At 42.9% G+C, this 16,862-nt stretch overlaps 1 protein-coding gene across 1 annotated transcript in view; it reads right to left on the bottom strand.

Moving 5' to 3' along the window:
* LOC117158391 (uncharacterized) overlaps positions 1 to 16,862 on the bottom strand; it is a 35,358-nt gene that overhangs the window by 5,020 nt on the left and 13,476 nt on the right. Inside the window, exons 2-9 of the mRNA XM_033337235.2 lie at positions 6,880 to 7,051; positions 6,748 to 6,771; positions 6,504 to 6,619; positions 6,019 to 6,256; positions 2,433 to 5,660; positions 2,072 to 2,269; positions 1,041 to 1,752; positions 577 to 777 (exon numbers count right to left, since the gene is read on the bottom strand). Coding sequence (XP_033193126.2) covers positions 577 to 777; positions 1,041 to 1,752; positions 2,072 to 2,269; positions 2,433 to 5,660; positions 6,019 to 6,256; positions 6,504 to 6,619; positions 6,748 to 6,771; positions 6,880 to 7,051 — 4,889 coding nt within the window. The remainder of the gene's footprint in view (positions 1 to 576; positions 778 to 1,040; positions 1,753 to 2,071; positions 2,270 to 2,432; positions 5,661 to 6,018; positions 6,257 to 6,503; positions 6,620 to 6,747; positions 6,772 to 6,879; positions 7,052 to 16,862) is intronic.

Here is a 16,862-nt window from a genome sequence, read left to right as displayed (position 1 = left end):
CCTTTCAAGTTACTTAACACGAGTTGGTCTAATCTTTTACTAAACCGAACAAAAAGCTACGTTGATAATTTCAAAAATATAAAATTTCATTAGAAACGAAAGGAGTACAATGGTATAACAAATTTCTCATCGTAATGCAAAACTGCTTAATTCTAGATAACGATGTTATTATTAATATCCGATCGTTTCCGATTACAGGTAAAGCACGTTTCACAGTAATCACTATCCCTCGACGAAATTTAAGAATGATCCTAAACTACTGAAAAGTACCGTTAAAAAAGGAAGACGACAGTCTTTTTCCGGCGGAGCTAACTTAATATTCTCACGAGTTTCGATAAAAATTTACGAGCGTATATATCACAGCAGGTATAGTTACTTATCTCGAACGACGACGATGACCATAACGATCGCGATCATACTAATTTTATGCACATCTTTTTTAATATCGTTTTGCCATCGATACATCGCTATTATGGAGGCACAGAGGTCATTATCCTCGAATGCATTTGTATACAAATAGTTTTGTAAATGATCCGGTCGGCATATAATTATGAGAAACTGGTTCAGTGAGTGTACCTGGCTTGGGATGGGGCCTGAGTTCTTATCCCACATTCAAGGTTCTTGCACTTGACCCTGAGGATCTCGCCAGTCGGACACTCGGAAGGCTTGAAAGTCAAGATCGTTTTATCGAAAGGTTTCTCGTTGTACGAGAGTGTGTAGTACGATCTCACAGACGTTGGATTTTCGTCCAACACCTTCTCCACGGTTTCGTAATCTCTGAAAGTTGTCGTACATATTGGTCACATTTGAAACGAATCTGAAATTGCACTTACAAATTGCAAGAATCTAATGAAACATCAGCACGTTGTTTGCGACGCTAGAAGTATTTTTACCAACAATTGAGGAATTCTTTTCATTAGTAAAATTTCAGATCTACATCGAATCTTCCAAATAAATTCTCGCTTTTCTATGTATCGTACGGCAAAATCTTTTAACCGCAGCAGGCGATATTTCATCCAATAAATAAACCGAATACTTACTGGTATGTAATTGCCTTGCAAACAGCTCTACCAAGATCCTCGATAGACCAAACAGTTTGTCTCTCTTGCAGAAGATTATCCATTCCAGTCAAACACAATTTCCCCCATTTTCCATTTTTCCTGATATTTAAATAACCCTTCTCGTTATAATTATTCACTTCTTTCTTCAGATTCATTATCGACGTTTTATCGTCGTTTTTCGCATTTACATGGATCGAGTTCCCACGCGTCAACACGTGTTTCACGTTCGGCGATATTTCTCTTCCGGAAACGAGAGTCGTAGTAGCGTTGCTGTGTTCGCGATTCTCGAAAAATGTTCCACCTTCCTCGATCACAGACTCGTCCTTGGCTCTTATCACTTTCTCTAATCGTATATCATCTTTAAACGCGTGTAAAGTCGTCGACTCGAAGATGGACGATTCCACCGCTTCTTGATCATACAGGGCGTCCTTGTTAGTGGTGGATTCTATCTCTGAAAACTGCCCTTCGAACGATGGATGTGCATCTTTGGTTACGCTGATCTCGGAATTAATGTCCTTCCTGGCAAGGTTACTCGTTTCATCGTAATTTAACGTCGAATCGTCTTCTATCAGCGCCGCGCACTTCTTCTCGTCCTCTCCGCCTGGACAGTCGGTGTAGCCGTTGCAAACTTTGTCTTGGTTTATGCAGGTTCGACTGTTGCCGCAGACGTATTGGCCTTCTTGGCACCAATCTATCGAGTTAGAAAATTATCGATAAATCTTTACCAAGTACAGAATCAACTAGGATTTTGTTAGCGTGAATTGTTATATTTCTAACGAGTTTATTAATTGCTGTATTTTCGAACATGTTAATCCTGCCATAGTCCTCGAATTTTTATCGCAATCTCGTCCTCGTTTTAGTAAACGAGCACGCCTTCAATGCGTTAAGAAAATATTTCACGTACAATTGAACAGTTACGTATATCGCTAACGACTTCTTTAACTTTCCTCGAATCGAGTGACATTTTCCAACGACAGGAAAACACGATTGAAAGATCGACCGATAAATACCACAATCCGTTTCGTCCGAATAATCCCAACAATCCGCCACACCGTCGCAAAGTTTCTCGTGTAAGAGTTGCGCTTTTAGAAAGTCGGCGCACGTGCAGTTCGCTTCGTCCTCCGAATTCGGGCATTCACCTAACATATTGCACCTGCCGCTGGAAGGCAAGCATTTTCCGTCTTTGCATAGGAAACCGAGACAGTGATCTGCAAAAACGCGTTGTACAACGTTATCGAGAGACTACAACAAATGAACTTGCATACTGTTTCATTAAGATAGAAAGAATATATCAGAAATATATCAGAACGATAGATACCACCCTCTCGATAGGAAATCAAATAGGATAGCAAATCTCAAGGAAATAATTACCAGCTTCCAAATTCTCTTCGGTGCTAGAGATCATCTTATCGGTGCGATCCTCCATTTTGTTCAATATCTTGGTCAATATCTCAACGCCGTCGCGAGTCATCGTAAATGCCGCGCTCGAATTCATCAAGGTCTGGTTTCCGGTCGCGATATCAGCGATTTGCTTCAATTTCTCAAAATTCGGCAACGGCCTATGATCGTCCGGCGGTTTCGATTTTACGTTCGACGTATGCGATTTTAACGCGTCGACACTCGGCCTGGAACTATTTTTGCTATGCACAGGCTCGTTCTCCGTTCCGATATCCGCCAACTCCTTCAATTTCTCCAAAAGAGATTTATTCTCCTCCATCGTAGAGATCTTTCTGTCGGACGTTTGTACATCGCTGGACGTTAAAGACGGAGCCTTGTTCGAAGTCTCATCTCTGAAAGATCTATTTTCTTCTTTTCCTCCGTCGTTGGGAGCAGACAATTCTTTCGGTGCTGATGCTTCCGAAGTGAACGTCTCGTCAGCATTCTGATGGGATTCTGAACGAATTATCGGAAGCGAGGTTGAATTGGTAACGACAAATTTCAACACGACTGGGTTTCCTTTAAAGTTCGACGACACTTTAGTGCTAATCGACGTCACGACTTCTACGATTTGCTCGACTCTAGGATGCTCGTTATGCAAATCTCCCTCCCTGTTCCTCTCGTTCTCCGCCGAATGAAACCTAACGGAGTCGCCGTGATTAAACGAATTGCGTTTCGTCGCGTTTCTCTGTCGATTGTGGACACCGAACAATTGTTCCAAGAGCAGGCTGTCGTCAGTGGAGCTTCTGTCTGTGTTAGGCTTCTCGTCGATTCTCATCGTCTTCTCCCCTTCTATCTTAGGTCTTGGTCTGACAGGTCTTCCAATTCCTGTATTACTTTTAGCAGGCGCCAGAGTGACCAAATTCTCCACCACGTACGCCTTTAAAGTGTCGTTGTAAGTCTTCTTTCTAGTTTCCAGGGAATTGTACGGCCGATTCAAGGTTCCGTTGAAAGGCCGGTTGTCTTCACCTTTCGTCGCCGATTTGTTCCCCGTCGAGTCAGAATCTCCCTCGACCTCCCCAGGTGTGTGCTTCAAGGTATCAATCTCGATGAACGTAGAATTTCTTGAAATATTAGACGTCAACCTTCCCGGAGCCCCTTTATTCTCCTCCTTTTTCACGACTAATTTATCTATATTATTGTACAATGGATGTATCATCTCCGAGTAGACTTCCGTCGTTCCTAACTTCAGAAGCTTCTCATCGTCTATTACACTTTCGGTATTCGATTCGGTTGATCTTGCGTATTCTTCGATCTTTGCATTTTCAAGAGAAATATCTGCCTCGGAATCGCTGTTCTTCTTCACGAAAGTCTCTAGCTCGATGATTTCCTTCAAATTTTCTTTAGCTGGTAGCACCTTCGTTCCTTCTTCTTCATTCTCTTTGACCGGTAGCGCTTTAATTGCCCCTTCCTGATCCTCTTTGTTCTCTGTGATCAATTCACTGGTTTCTTCGGTGAATCTTTCCTCCTGATTCATTATACTATCCGTCACGGTGTTGATTACCTGCTTCAAAGAGCCTTCTTTGTCAGCCTCGGTGTAATCAACGACAGAAGTAATTTTGTCCACGGGAATCGTGTGTCTGAATGGCTTCGGAGTTCCAGAACTTTCGATCAAACTTGGTCTCATGCCAGCTCCATTCAGGTCGGGCGTCTTGTAACTGGTGTACACAGGTTCTTGCGCGTTCTTATCGACTTTCCTGTCCTGCAGAGCGTTACTCTCTTGCTTCACCATAGCCTGAACATTCGAGTACCGATTTCTGGCTTCCAAATCCACGTCCACGTCCGGGACAGGCTCTGCCACTCCAACTCCGGACACTTTTGTCGTCGATTCTTCGTCGAAATCTGCCCCCGGCGGACTCTGCGCGTGCCACTTCGGAGTACTGGAAACCATCGAAGGCAAGAAATTGTCCGAAGCCCCTATCACGGTGGTTTGACCTAACTTCTTTCTATTCATCTTCGTGGAATCGTCAGAACTCTTAACGTCGTCTTGCTCTTTGCTAACAGGACCATCGGCGGGTCCACCGTCTGTCATCGTGTACGTCATCTGAGATGCAGGGATCCTCCAACCTGTCTCGTTCTCGCTCGTCGATCGATGAGGTTTCGTGGAAGAAAATTCCAAAGGCTGGGAAGAGGAGAGGCCAAAAGGCTGAGAAGAAGTTCGAAGCTTGATATCGTAAGTTTCCGGTGGTAACTGGCCAGAAACTTCTATGTCCGGCCTCTGATCGTCTAAACTGACCGGGGAAGCTTCCGTGAAGATCTGCCCGCCTTCTAACAATCCTGGAATCTTATTCTTAAACTTGCCGTTTACCCTGAAATTCACCATTTCCTGAGGAACGATTCTATCGCGTGGAAAATCAGTGTCGCTGATGTCCAACGTGCTCATTCCTGGAACACCTATATACGAATTTAATATCACCGCTGGCTCGGGAGATTTCGTGCTGGTTGTCGAAGACTGTGCAACCTTCGCGTGAACGCCATACTGAGGACTCTTTACGGCTGTACCGGAGACAACGTCTCCCAGATTCGTATTGCTGTAATTCACTTTATAGTTGGTTTCGCTTTTGTAATTTGGCTTTTGAGCGTTGTCCGGCAATAATTTTAATTCCGTATTGATGTATCCAGGTATGATAGGCTTCCATGGAGAAGTTTCGAAGCTTGGATTGCGGAAATCCTTGAACAGATCGTCGTTTCCGACTTCGGGCGTGGAAGCTGTGGATGTGGTGATCTTTTTCGACCAAGACGATTCATCGTGCACGGTGTAATTAACTTTCCTGTCTGTTTCGTTGGTGGTTTCAGCGACACCCGCCATTGTTTCGGTACTGTCTTCTACGGTGGTGGGTTTCATCGTAGTTTGTTCTTGAGGTAACGACGCTTTGGTATTGTTTTTCGTTTCTGACTGAGCCTTTGCAGGCTGTTGAACGGAGATCGTTTTGTTCGAGGAAGTGATGTTCACTTTCGTCGCTTTATAGGTGCCTTGGATCGTCGGTATGTTACTGAAGTCGATGTCTGGCTCCGTGGACTCGATTTTCGTTGGTTTGGATTTCGGCTTCGAGCTGGTGATCAAAGAGCTGTTTCTGTTGGGTCGAAGCAAGCCGTTCTTCGTGATCATTGCGTTCTTTTGTTGAACCTGCTTTTGACTCCCTGGCAACTCCTGATTTATTCCTAGATGTAGAGGAAACGGATATTTCGTGAATGTGTTTATATGCGCGAACGTGTGCGCTGTCTCGTTATAGCGACGATAATTCTCGAAATGAGTGTTTTATATTTTTTTTTTTTTATTCTTAAACCGTAAACTTTGATTCGTCTTAATTTTTTTTATTTAATTATCGTATGTATATTTCACGCGAGCATTGTAATTTTCAATATTAACTGAAATATTCGTACGAGAGATGCAGCTTGAATTTTATTAAAAAGAATCTTGATATTTCATGAATAATAGCCAAACGATTAAATTGGAAATCGTGTAATTATCATGTTACTGTTTTATCACGATTAATCTTTACTTCCAGCGGATACTCACTTTTTACCGATATGCTAGTGAGGTCCAGTTCCATATCCTTGAACAAGGAGGACGATGAGTACGTCTCCTTCGCGATAATGTCTTCGATTGTGTCCTCGACGTTCGTGATCGATCGCGGTATCTTTCTTCTGTCCAGATATATCCTGAAGAACACCTTTAGAATACCGCTTTCGAATTTGTCTATGATCGTTTGTTTGTAAGCTGCGCCGAACACGCTTCTTCTAAATAGTACTTCGAACTGAAAATTACCAAGGAATTTTCAATTATTGGTTCTTTTATTTGCAAAAGATAATTTACATAATCTTCGCAGGATAGAATTCTATTTATATGAACTTGTCGAGGAACAAACAATTTACGACTCGAGTTTCATCGAGTACTCGTAGATAATCTTTAAGAGATCAGGAAACGGAATTTATACTAATTTCTATAAACGGAGTTCATGTAAACGGAGTTCTAGAAATTACTATAACAATTCTCATCCTTACTATATTTTTATATTTTCGTTCCTTTTCACGGAACACCATACTGGTATTCAGCTTCAACATCGGATTATATTTCTCACCCTTAGACACCCTGAACATGCAGGAGAATCCAACGATCGCTGTAAATATTATCGCAACGAACGTTACTGATATTCATTTTCTCATTAGCAATTAATTTTGTTACAAACGAAGAGAAATTATGTTTTTTCGAATTTTACATTCCATTGTACGTTAGATCGGCGCTTACCATTTTTCGAATCCGTCCGAAGGGCTGAAAAACAAAATTCATTCGTTCATAAACATCTTTCGGTTCGATCGATATTTAATGTAATTGTTCTTACGATAGATCGCTACGAGTAACATAAACACGCCAACGAACCTCCCATCCATAGCGCAAGTCCTGCAATCGCGAACACCGCGATTAATACCAACATAGCAGAGATGATTAACATCGCACTGCCGACTTTCCATGTACTGTTGCCCCTTTGTTTCTTCGTGTGTTCAGGTGAGACTCTGGACCACGTGGACCGCGGTGGTAAATAATAATCATTCTGCAATCGAAGAAGAAAACATAATTTAACAGCTATGCACCATAGTATCGATAACGAGCATTTTCATAAAAGCGGATGATACGATATCAATAAGATGTTACGTCCGCCAACACATTTGCGGCTTATTAAGCGCAGCCAGCTGTTTCCTCGATACAACGTATTTAAGTAGAACGTATTTATCGAGCAACTGGTCGCTGTTATTCGATGATTCGATAATCGGAACGCGTAATAAATTTAGTCAGCATCGTACAGCAATACGTAGTAACGGTATTGGAGTCGAGAAGGAATGTCAAAAAAAAAAAAAAAAAAAGAAGAAAAAAGAAGAAAAAGAAACAGGAGAATGTTTCCAAAGTTAAGCACGGCGAAACAAACCATGAAAACTTAGCGCTATATCGCTTCGTTCGACGATCCAGCGAATGTAATATGATAATTGGAATAGTCGTGTGCGAGTCAATAACGATGATTTAATATAATTTTGATCATAGTGCTGGATCCTCGATATTACAAGTGCTACAACAATCGTCTAAAACGTTGCTCATCAATTTTTCTGCATTCTCATTTCGATAGATTGTGTAATTTGTTAGGAATATTGGCTTCTATCTGTGTCGAAGGTACATCGTGAGAAACGCTACGAGTTCGCTGTAATCGTTATTACTATTATTATGATTCTATTCGCCAGAAATAAGCGTTGTCTGTCAAGGTCATTCGAAGGTCATGAAACAGTACAAGGCGCGTACTAATATTCATTTGGATTTCTATTCCATCCGTGCCATTTTGCACAGCATCGTTTGGTACATTAAGTTTACGATATAACGCCTGATATAATCGTTACCTTTGCTCGTCGTACATTATCGTTAATCGTTTATAATGAGAGCTAGAACGTTCCGTTTAGAGAAACGATGATGATTTTGAGAATATACAACTTGTCTGTAAAGATCGATTTAGAAGTACCTCGGTAATACCACGGTTAGCGTGTTTCGACGAAAAGAGAAGAAAGAGAAGAAACGATACGAAACTCTATTCAGGACACTATACTATTTCATTCGTAGAAATTTACACGACTCATCGTGTATAAGAAGCGTTAAAAATGTGATCAGGTTACGAACGTACATTCCAATTGCGAGGAAATAAAATTTATGCGTACGCTGGCATACATAATCGAAGTCAAGGCAAAGAAAAAAGCAGTTGGCTCGGTCAGTGGACCAACCAGCCAGCTTCGCGTTATTCTTACCAAAGTCTGAAGAATGGAAAAACGCATCCGTGCAATGGAACATGCTGTAACGTTCGTCACGGTCCGTTGCGACGCGGGATTTATCACAGAAACCATGCGTGAAATCACCGAATCAACGTTCGATACACGCGAGAAAAAAAGGAAAAACGTCTCGAAGAACACGTTTCGGGTTAATTATTTACACTTGGCCACGATAATGATTGTTCAAAGAGATTGCGATATTTTTCTTTTCACCCGTCTGTCGCTATTTTACTGTCTATACGTGCAACAATCGTAGTCTGTTATTTCCATAGGCGATAGAAATTGTAGTTAAATATAAAGAATCAACTTGCAATTAGAGCGGGAAAAATGCATGCAAGTGTCACGACGATCGATCAATTGTTGATTAATTGGCCGTATCCGGCCAACGATGTGTTAAGTACACGTGTGGGTACGCGTACGAGATGTCGAAGGTCGCGTCTATAGAAATAGCTTTTAACATCTGTCACGATCTCGCGGTGATTCAACGCAGCTTGACGCTGATGCGAAGTTAACGACTTGATCGAGGGTGAAAAATAATTTCACGCTCACGGAGTACGATAGAAACTTCATGGCCGTGCGGGATGGACAAGTCAATGTGTACGCCGAGGTCGTTGCCTTTAAAAACGGGCAACCGAATCCCCGAACAGCACGCTCTGACGCAATCTGAATATCATTATCCCATAGGATACGTTCGATCCTTTGTTTTCGTTCAATACTATCAACCGCATACGGCGGCTACGAATTGGTCGATGGTAGCAGCGAGAGAAAACGTGACTGTCAATTTCAATTTTTAATTTCCTCCGATGATTCATTCGGATGACGTCTCTGATAATTCGCGACGGCTATCGTAAATCAAACCCTACAATTCCGATTTTACGTTATCCGACTAGAAGCGAGAAGCACAGGTGTAAGAAGGTTTGTTCTAGCCCTCGTTTGTCTCTCGCGTCCATTTAACGAAGAAAGTTTCTCAGGTGATTTCGAGCCAGTTCTTCAGCAAGTTACGAAGGCCAATGTTCGAACACGCCGTTGAAAGACGATCCCTTTGTCCCTTTGTTGCTTGTCTTCCGTGTCAGGGGACAAGAAATCAATCCTCGATGATTCCAGGTTCGTCTTGCAAGATCGAAGGATCTTATTATCGACCAAAGTCTTGGAAGATCGAACCGAACGCTTTTCCTAATACCATGGCAAAATCCTGTCCAACAAATTACGCTATCGCGTTACCGATGGACGTAATCAAACATATCAGGGTGGTTTTCACGAAACGTCGCGACGATAACGCGTGTCGATAAGCGAGCGATCCGACCGCTAACGCTATCTCACCTGGTCGATCGCTGCAGGCTCTGTGTTGACTAAAATCGCGTATCGAGCACAGGATCGAATGCCAGGCGTCGCGTGTACGATTAGATTGCCGGTTTGTTCGGCGAGTCGAATTGAAAATCCCGAGGCGGGGGAATGCCGCGTTGCTGGATGCACCGTTAAGGGTTCATCCGATGTGGTGATTCGGTGGGAAGTATCGTGCAACCATTCTGTCTGCTCTTTTTTCGGAACAACGACCGCGCTAACTGCACGCGTGTTAACGCCGCGCGAGTCATCAAGATGGTCACGTATACGAAGCCACGCTTCGAGGCACAAGTTTGGAGAGAATCGCGATGCACAAGCTCTGCGATGCTCTGCTTTCGCACGCGAAGCGACGAGAATTTTCCGCTTTAGCGGACGATCTGCTCTCGCGAACGTTCTTGCGATTTCGACGAGGACGAAATATTTCCTCGTCTTGTCGACGCACAGTTCACGCAATTTGCCACGCTTTTCCGGTAAAAGATCACGATATTCGGCCATTCGTGGAACAATTTCTCCGAAACGCGTTGACCCCGACGCGCGAATGAAATCCGACAGCTCCGAGGGAAAATTGGTTCGAACGCGTGTGAACGACAAAGAGAGAAATTAATTATTTACCTTTTCGTCTCGTTGATGTTTTGCTTTGCCATCGTGTCAATTTCGCGGACATATTGGTCGCGAAAGCGAGAGGCGGATGAGGCTTAAACAGCAAACACCGATCGGTAGACCGTCGACTTTTATGCAAATCCAAAGATGCAAGCTTTGCACTTTGGTAACTTGGAGCGTTTCGACGATCAGGCGTGCGAGCGTTGTTTTGAATTCTGCACGCACAAAATAGCGTCATTCCTAATAACACGTTGTTTCACGGTGGTACGTTTGAAATAACAACAAAGCTCCTATTATGTGTTAAACGACGCACGGTGCGTTCGCAAGACAAAGAGTTAGCGGGAAAGACGCGGAGGAACCGTTGCGGCAGGGCTGCGGGTTCGTAAAGGTCCATTCTTTACCGCGTTGCTTGATTTATCGCCGGCTATCTTTCTTCATTAGCATCGCAGAACAGGAGAGAAATGAGAAAAATTCAGCGGACGAAAAATCGTTCGCCGCACTGGCTTTCTTTATTTCGACCACGTGAGATCCGATTTAGCATACAGAGCGTGGGATGTTTATCTCGTAAATTTATTCGCGTTTAATTCATAATCAGCGTATTTCCTTTTCTCGGCATCTTTTTCGACCGTTTCGACCTGTTCTGATCGAGCCTTTGATCGGAAATTATCGAATCCGCACCGTCTTTAGGACGATCGTCGAATTAAATGGCAGAGCAAACCGCGCGATCGATCGACGATGCTGATTTATTCGATGCTCGTTGACAATGAGTCAGCTCGTCGCTATGCTCCAGATGATAGTGATCGACGAATTGGGTCAGCCTGCTTGGGAACCTTACGACGGTATTTTCATCGCGTTTGCATAGAAACGCCGCAGGTACAGATGAAGAATAGGTAATCGGCACGTTGATTGCTTCATGGAAATTTCACTTATTGCTCGTAACGAAACTGGCATGTTTTGTCTTCTTGTACGGTTCATTAGCGTCTAGATAAAAACATTCTGTTTCGACCAATGGCCTTCTGTCCGAGGCCTGTTCGTCTATGTTTTTTCTTCTCCAAGATGTTCGACGTGGTCGAGGGACTCCTTTTGTTAGACTTATTTCGCTATCCCCGAGAGTATTTGCTTACGACGATAGGATTCTATTAGGAATTCGTAGCCGCAAAGTTCAGAGAATTCTTGCGCGCTTCTCTCGCAATTATTTCCCTATTCTTATCCAAACGTGATTAAACAAACATTTTCGCAGACTTACGACTAAACCGACTCGAATTCAGAATCTACGACAGCCAATTAAAGAAAAGAAAGAAAGAAAGAAAGAAGAGCTAATTAGAGAAACAATTACGCGTTCAGTCTACTTTTATTCGTTAATTACATCAATATTCATCCTGCTTTTAATCGATACGAAACGCACTTCTAGGGGCGAAGAGGATCGATGTTCTAAATTAAGCATTCGGAGAATTTTCTCACAGAGCCAATTGACCGGTGTGTAGGTCGTTAGCTGTTGCAGCGACAAAAGAGCCGTCCAGAGAGAGCTATGCAATTTCCGTCGAAGGACGAGGGTTTGTCGGCGACTCGCACAAGGCAGAGAGCGAGCCCGCCGTTAGAATCACCATTATCGTCGACAGTATCGATGTTCGTTTGGCGTAGCCCTGAAAAGGCCTCCGCAAAGAGAAACCTGAATGTTTGCCTTGTTACAAAGAAATACGTCGTCGCCTTCAGGGGCTTTGCGCCTTCTTCGAGCTTCGCTCGACGTTAAACGCTTAACGAACGTCGAATTTCATTCACCGCGTGCAACAGGTGTCTCGGTAGTTTCAAGATCTTCATCTATTCGTATCCGCTTACCCTCTAAGTATAACAAGATATCAATGCTCTCTCATCAACAGGTTTCCAACTTGTTATGAAACCACTGATCCACTTCTTCCATCAACTGTACGAACGTTATTTTTCAAATTCATCTTGAAACTGACCATTCGTAGATAAATAACGAATTATCTTACAACTTAAGCGTACAGATCATCAACTTACAAGGCGCGTTTCTTGAAAATCGATCAGCGATCGACTACGGTAGTCGTGTACGATGAAATTGAAAAATTGTGGAAGAATGGAGGCGATCGGTTTGGCTCCTGAAAGCCTCGAATAAACTACAGACTGACGAATTTTCCACGAGTTACCGATGAATATCTGCAAATATTTCCTTCGAATTCACTGGCGTAAAAGTAGATCGTTAGCCGGAAATGAAATTATCCTTTTAGAGGAGAATCGAGCGAGTCGATTGAAATCGCGTTTGCTTGTTTGTCGGTGCAGATCGGCGCTTCTCTTAATGGAACGCCGGTGATTTTCCATCGGCCATTCGTTACTCTCTCGTTAAATATTTCTCGATACGCGAACACGCGAGCTGTAAGAAAAATTAGCCTCTACTTAAGTCACGTTACCGAGCATGTCCAACTATGTGGATCACAAACCGTGGTAACAGCTAGACGATTCCTCGGAAGGCTATTAAAGCCGAGCTACCGCGAAAGTGCGTTACTACGACTAAAACGTAATAGTCTGTACCCCGGAAGTTAGACCGAGTCACCCGCCCACCGTATACGCCATGTTTCTGTCTATAAATTTTGCAGAAGCTCGGTACACGTTCAATTAAGACTGGAGGCGTCACTCACGAACCAGAACCTTCCACGCACGATGGAACTGGCTGAATTTCCGCAATTATTACATTGTGGCATAACAAATATCTCTTTTAATAACTTTACCTAGACCAGCGATAGCAGTAAATCAGGTAATAAACATCTTCGTAGAATTTCTGAATTTTCTGCCGTGTCGGATAACTCGTAATCTCTAAACGCATCTCGTGAAATTTTATTTCTTTTATTTCTATCAAATTTCTTGATATTATATCAGGGGCTGATTATTTATTAATATTTATCAAAGTCGGGAATCCAGGACTTATAAAATTTCGTCGATAATACCAGGGTAATAACAAATTAAATCCGGATAACAATTAGCCAACAATTTTTCTCATTTGTCGTAACGATCGACGATCGACGAAGTTTTCCCTGCGTTCAGTTTCGGAAGAACGAAAAATTCTCTTCGTTACGGCGAATAATCGAGGAAAAGGCATCTGTTTCTCGCACTCTGAAACGCATTAAATTCGCGGAAATGTTCAAATTGAAACAAGTTATATTTCCACGAATACCTTCCATCTCGAAAACCACGCTCGTTATACCATACCACGCTACGATCTAATAATTTTGTAGCTTTTTCAGTCGCTTTTCAACGTCCCTGTGTTCGTTTATCCCCGAGATGATTAATGACATCTCGTACCGGCCATTGAATACTACCGGTGAATCGAAGAATTTTGTTTGGCCAGCTAAGGATGCGCGCACAATTTCTGGCCGCAAAGAAACAGAGAAGCAAAACGAGAATCCCTGATCGTTATTGCTTCACTTAAGACGGTTGTGCGTGAAATACAGAGGATCGGGAAGATGAACCAATCGAAAGACGATCTCATACATCATTCCGCTTATCGTCGGATCAACGCGGCACCTTTAAATCATCGCTTCGCCAACATCATAAATCACGGAACCGATGAAAGCCGATAAATCGAATGGACTTGGTCCCGTGGCTCTATAGAAGTAGCATTTAAAGGTAACGGTATTAATAATGGGCAAATTTTTCTGGCTAAGTTCAAAGTAGCCGTGTTGATCAGTCGTGTTGATCAACAGTCGCGTTACACGGCACTGGTATCGCCTGAGTGTTAAATATTATTTTATATTAACTAGACTGCGACCGTTTGTGCATTCGCGGAAGAACCTTAAATGCGTACAGATGTACAGATCGCGCGTATTACGATCGTTAACCAGTTAGCTGTCGCGAGCTGTTTGGAAGCTGTGAAAAACGTGTAGCTAAAACGTGTCGGGAAAAATAAGCGACGACAGAAAGTAACGCGGAGTATGCGTGGCTGTTAAAAATATAAAATCGAGTTGCAACGAGACGATCGTTTTATTTTTTAATCTTATCACCGACGAGGCTCGTCGTGACACGAAATATCGCCGTTTCTTCGCGACGAGTATACTCGTCGGGAACAGCCAACTGGTCACTGGCTGAGACGATGATATCTATTATTAGAATTTCAACTCTTGCGCGTGGAAATTAATCACGGTCGAATCAGCTGTCGGATATCAGGTACCTAGTCGACGTATTAATATTTGTGCACGATATCACAAGTTCCGTCATTTTTCAGGCTGTCTTATGTCGGATCGCGCGTGTACTTAGTACGCGTAGAATATACAAGCGGGAAGAAAGAAACGAGAGAGCAGAAGATAAAAGAGGTGGATCGTTGCAGGTGCAATGTGCACGCAGGTGCGTGGACCATGACCTGGGCGGAGTCATTTCGCGGCCTTCGAAGGGGCGGCACGAAGGAAACGCGACGAGAGAAGATGCGTCCGCGGGTGCAAAGATCTCTCAAGGTCGGAATCGTACCTCTCGTCCTTGTCTCGCTTAATGAGACTCCTTAGAAACGCGAACGTACGTTCTACAGGTGGATGTACAGGCTGTAACGAATGCACAGTGCCGAAGCTTGCGATCGTTCGACGCTCCAGAAAAGGATTGCCACCGATAAAAGTCGAAATCCAATGTCCAAAAGGCTGTCCTCTTTTTTCTCGGCCATATCTTTTACAGCGCGTATGCTACACGTTGTAAAATAAGAGATTCGGATAACGAGCGTTACCATCTTCGTTGCGTGTTGGCCATTTGCAATGTATTTGCCATTGCGGTATGGTAAGTATATTTACGTTCGAAGACTTCGAGTTTGGTCGATGAAACTTTACGCAATCGTGTGATTACGGCTGTGATTACATAAAATTAGTATGAAAATCGATTTTAAGAAAGTCGAAAGTACGCTAAAAGTATTTTAATCGAAGAAGGAAGATATCAAAGTAATTTCATTTGACCCATCGGTGGGTCGGTGTACTAAACACGATTACAAATTCCACGTGAAATTACACGTATTATGCGTCTTTTGACGGTGCACCGAGTGGCGTTTATGTTGGCGAAGGTTTCGCGTTTCTACGTATACCTGCACGTTCTCCCTTTATCCGGCAACGGAGCTGATCCCCAACAAAGAGGAAAAGTAAAGAGAAGAGGCAGCAAAAAGTAGACCGATCGAGACCTGGCATTTTTCTGCTAAAGTACTCGCTCCAAGCCCCATTACAGGCTGCCTGGATAAATATAGACTCGGTGAGTTAGCGAATACCTGTTAAAAATAGCAGATTCTCTTTCTTGGACCAAGATTTTATGCTTTCGCTCGCTGATATTATAACGTACGTACGTGCGTGTGTATCGGTTTAGGAGTAAATTGAAATTTTGGCCAAGCGGGGCAGTCTTTTATGGCGGCAGATAAATGAATTACGATCACGAGTCACGGTCTGGAATTAAATAGTTACGGCTTCATTATGAAATCAACGTGAATGACTAAAAGAACAGTTAGTATGCGATCGAGTATCTCGCTACTTTTGATTCATGGCAGAAACAGTAAATTCGTAGAATACAAATTAGTTGGCTATTCGGATCTGAACTAACGTTAATTAATCGATACGACGAAGCGACGTTACAGAGATCTCGTATCAATCTCCTAGCGAAAAAGCACGAACGAGCAGATTTTTGAACGATCGATACCGCATCGTCGTGAAAATTGTTCTTTTCGATATTACGAGTGAGTTTCTTTCTTATCACAAATAAACGAGAACAACCGCAATGAAAATATATTTCATTGGAAGTTGTTTCTATGCTTCGATTTAAACCTTATCATCTACTGGCAACCATACAAATACCCACTAAATTGGAAATCACGAATGTTGCAAGGCGTTTAAAGGGATCTCTCGCTTATGAGAGATTACGATCTCGTTGGCGCGTGTTCAATCGCCGCAACCGTTTGTCGCTACGTGTCCAACAACAATTTCCCATATTCCGTAGACACGTCACGTTCCCAAGTGAGTATATCGTCCCTGTTGGACCACGAACAGAACTCGGATCGGAGTAGCAGATAACATCCGCGAAGAATTCTCAAAGAAGACACCCTTGAGAATTATATTTTTCTTATCTCCGACGACTACCACCGTACGATTAAGTAAATTGCCTACTCTTGTTTTTCTATTCACGATCGCTCTTCAATTTATATATCCATAATTCTATATTTAATTGCTCCGATTTGAAGTGGAATATGCTGTTCTCCGATAACGACGAAATTCATCGTTTTATTTCAACGTTTTATCACGGCCGACCGTGACACACGACACGCCTATCGAATTAAGCTTCGATAAAAATGGATCTATTTTATATACCGAAAGTCAAATTCTCGTTAATGAAATAAGAACGACATGGAAAGCTATACCGAATTCGACGATCGTTCAATTCCATGTAAATACGCTGTTGTAAAATTTCCGCGTACGTCGCAGCCGAGTCAAGCACTGCGACAACAACGTCCTTGTTCGAGGAAGACTCGACATCTCGGCGACTCGAAATTATTCGTAGTTGCGAGGCGAGAATGGTCGTCCGACCGGATACGGGTTCACCGAAACAGGAGACCGGAAGTACGCGTGTGATCCTCGAATGCTGGCAACGATCGAG

This window comes from Bombus vancouverensis, chromosome 5 (genome assembly GCF_051014615.1).
Source record: "Bombus vancouverensis nearcticus chromosome 5, iyBomVanc1_principal, whole genome shotgun sequence".
Classification (NCBI taxonomy): Eukaryota; Metazoa; Arthropoda; class Insecta; order Hymenoptera; family Apidae; genus Bombus; species Bombus vancouverensis.
This window is presented reverse-complemented; position numbering and strand designations above follow the sequence as displayed.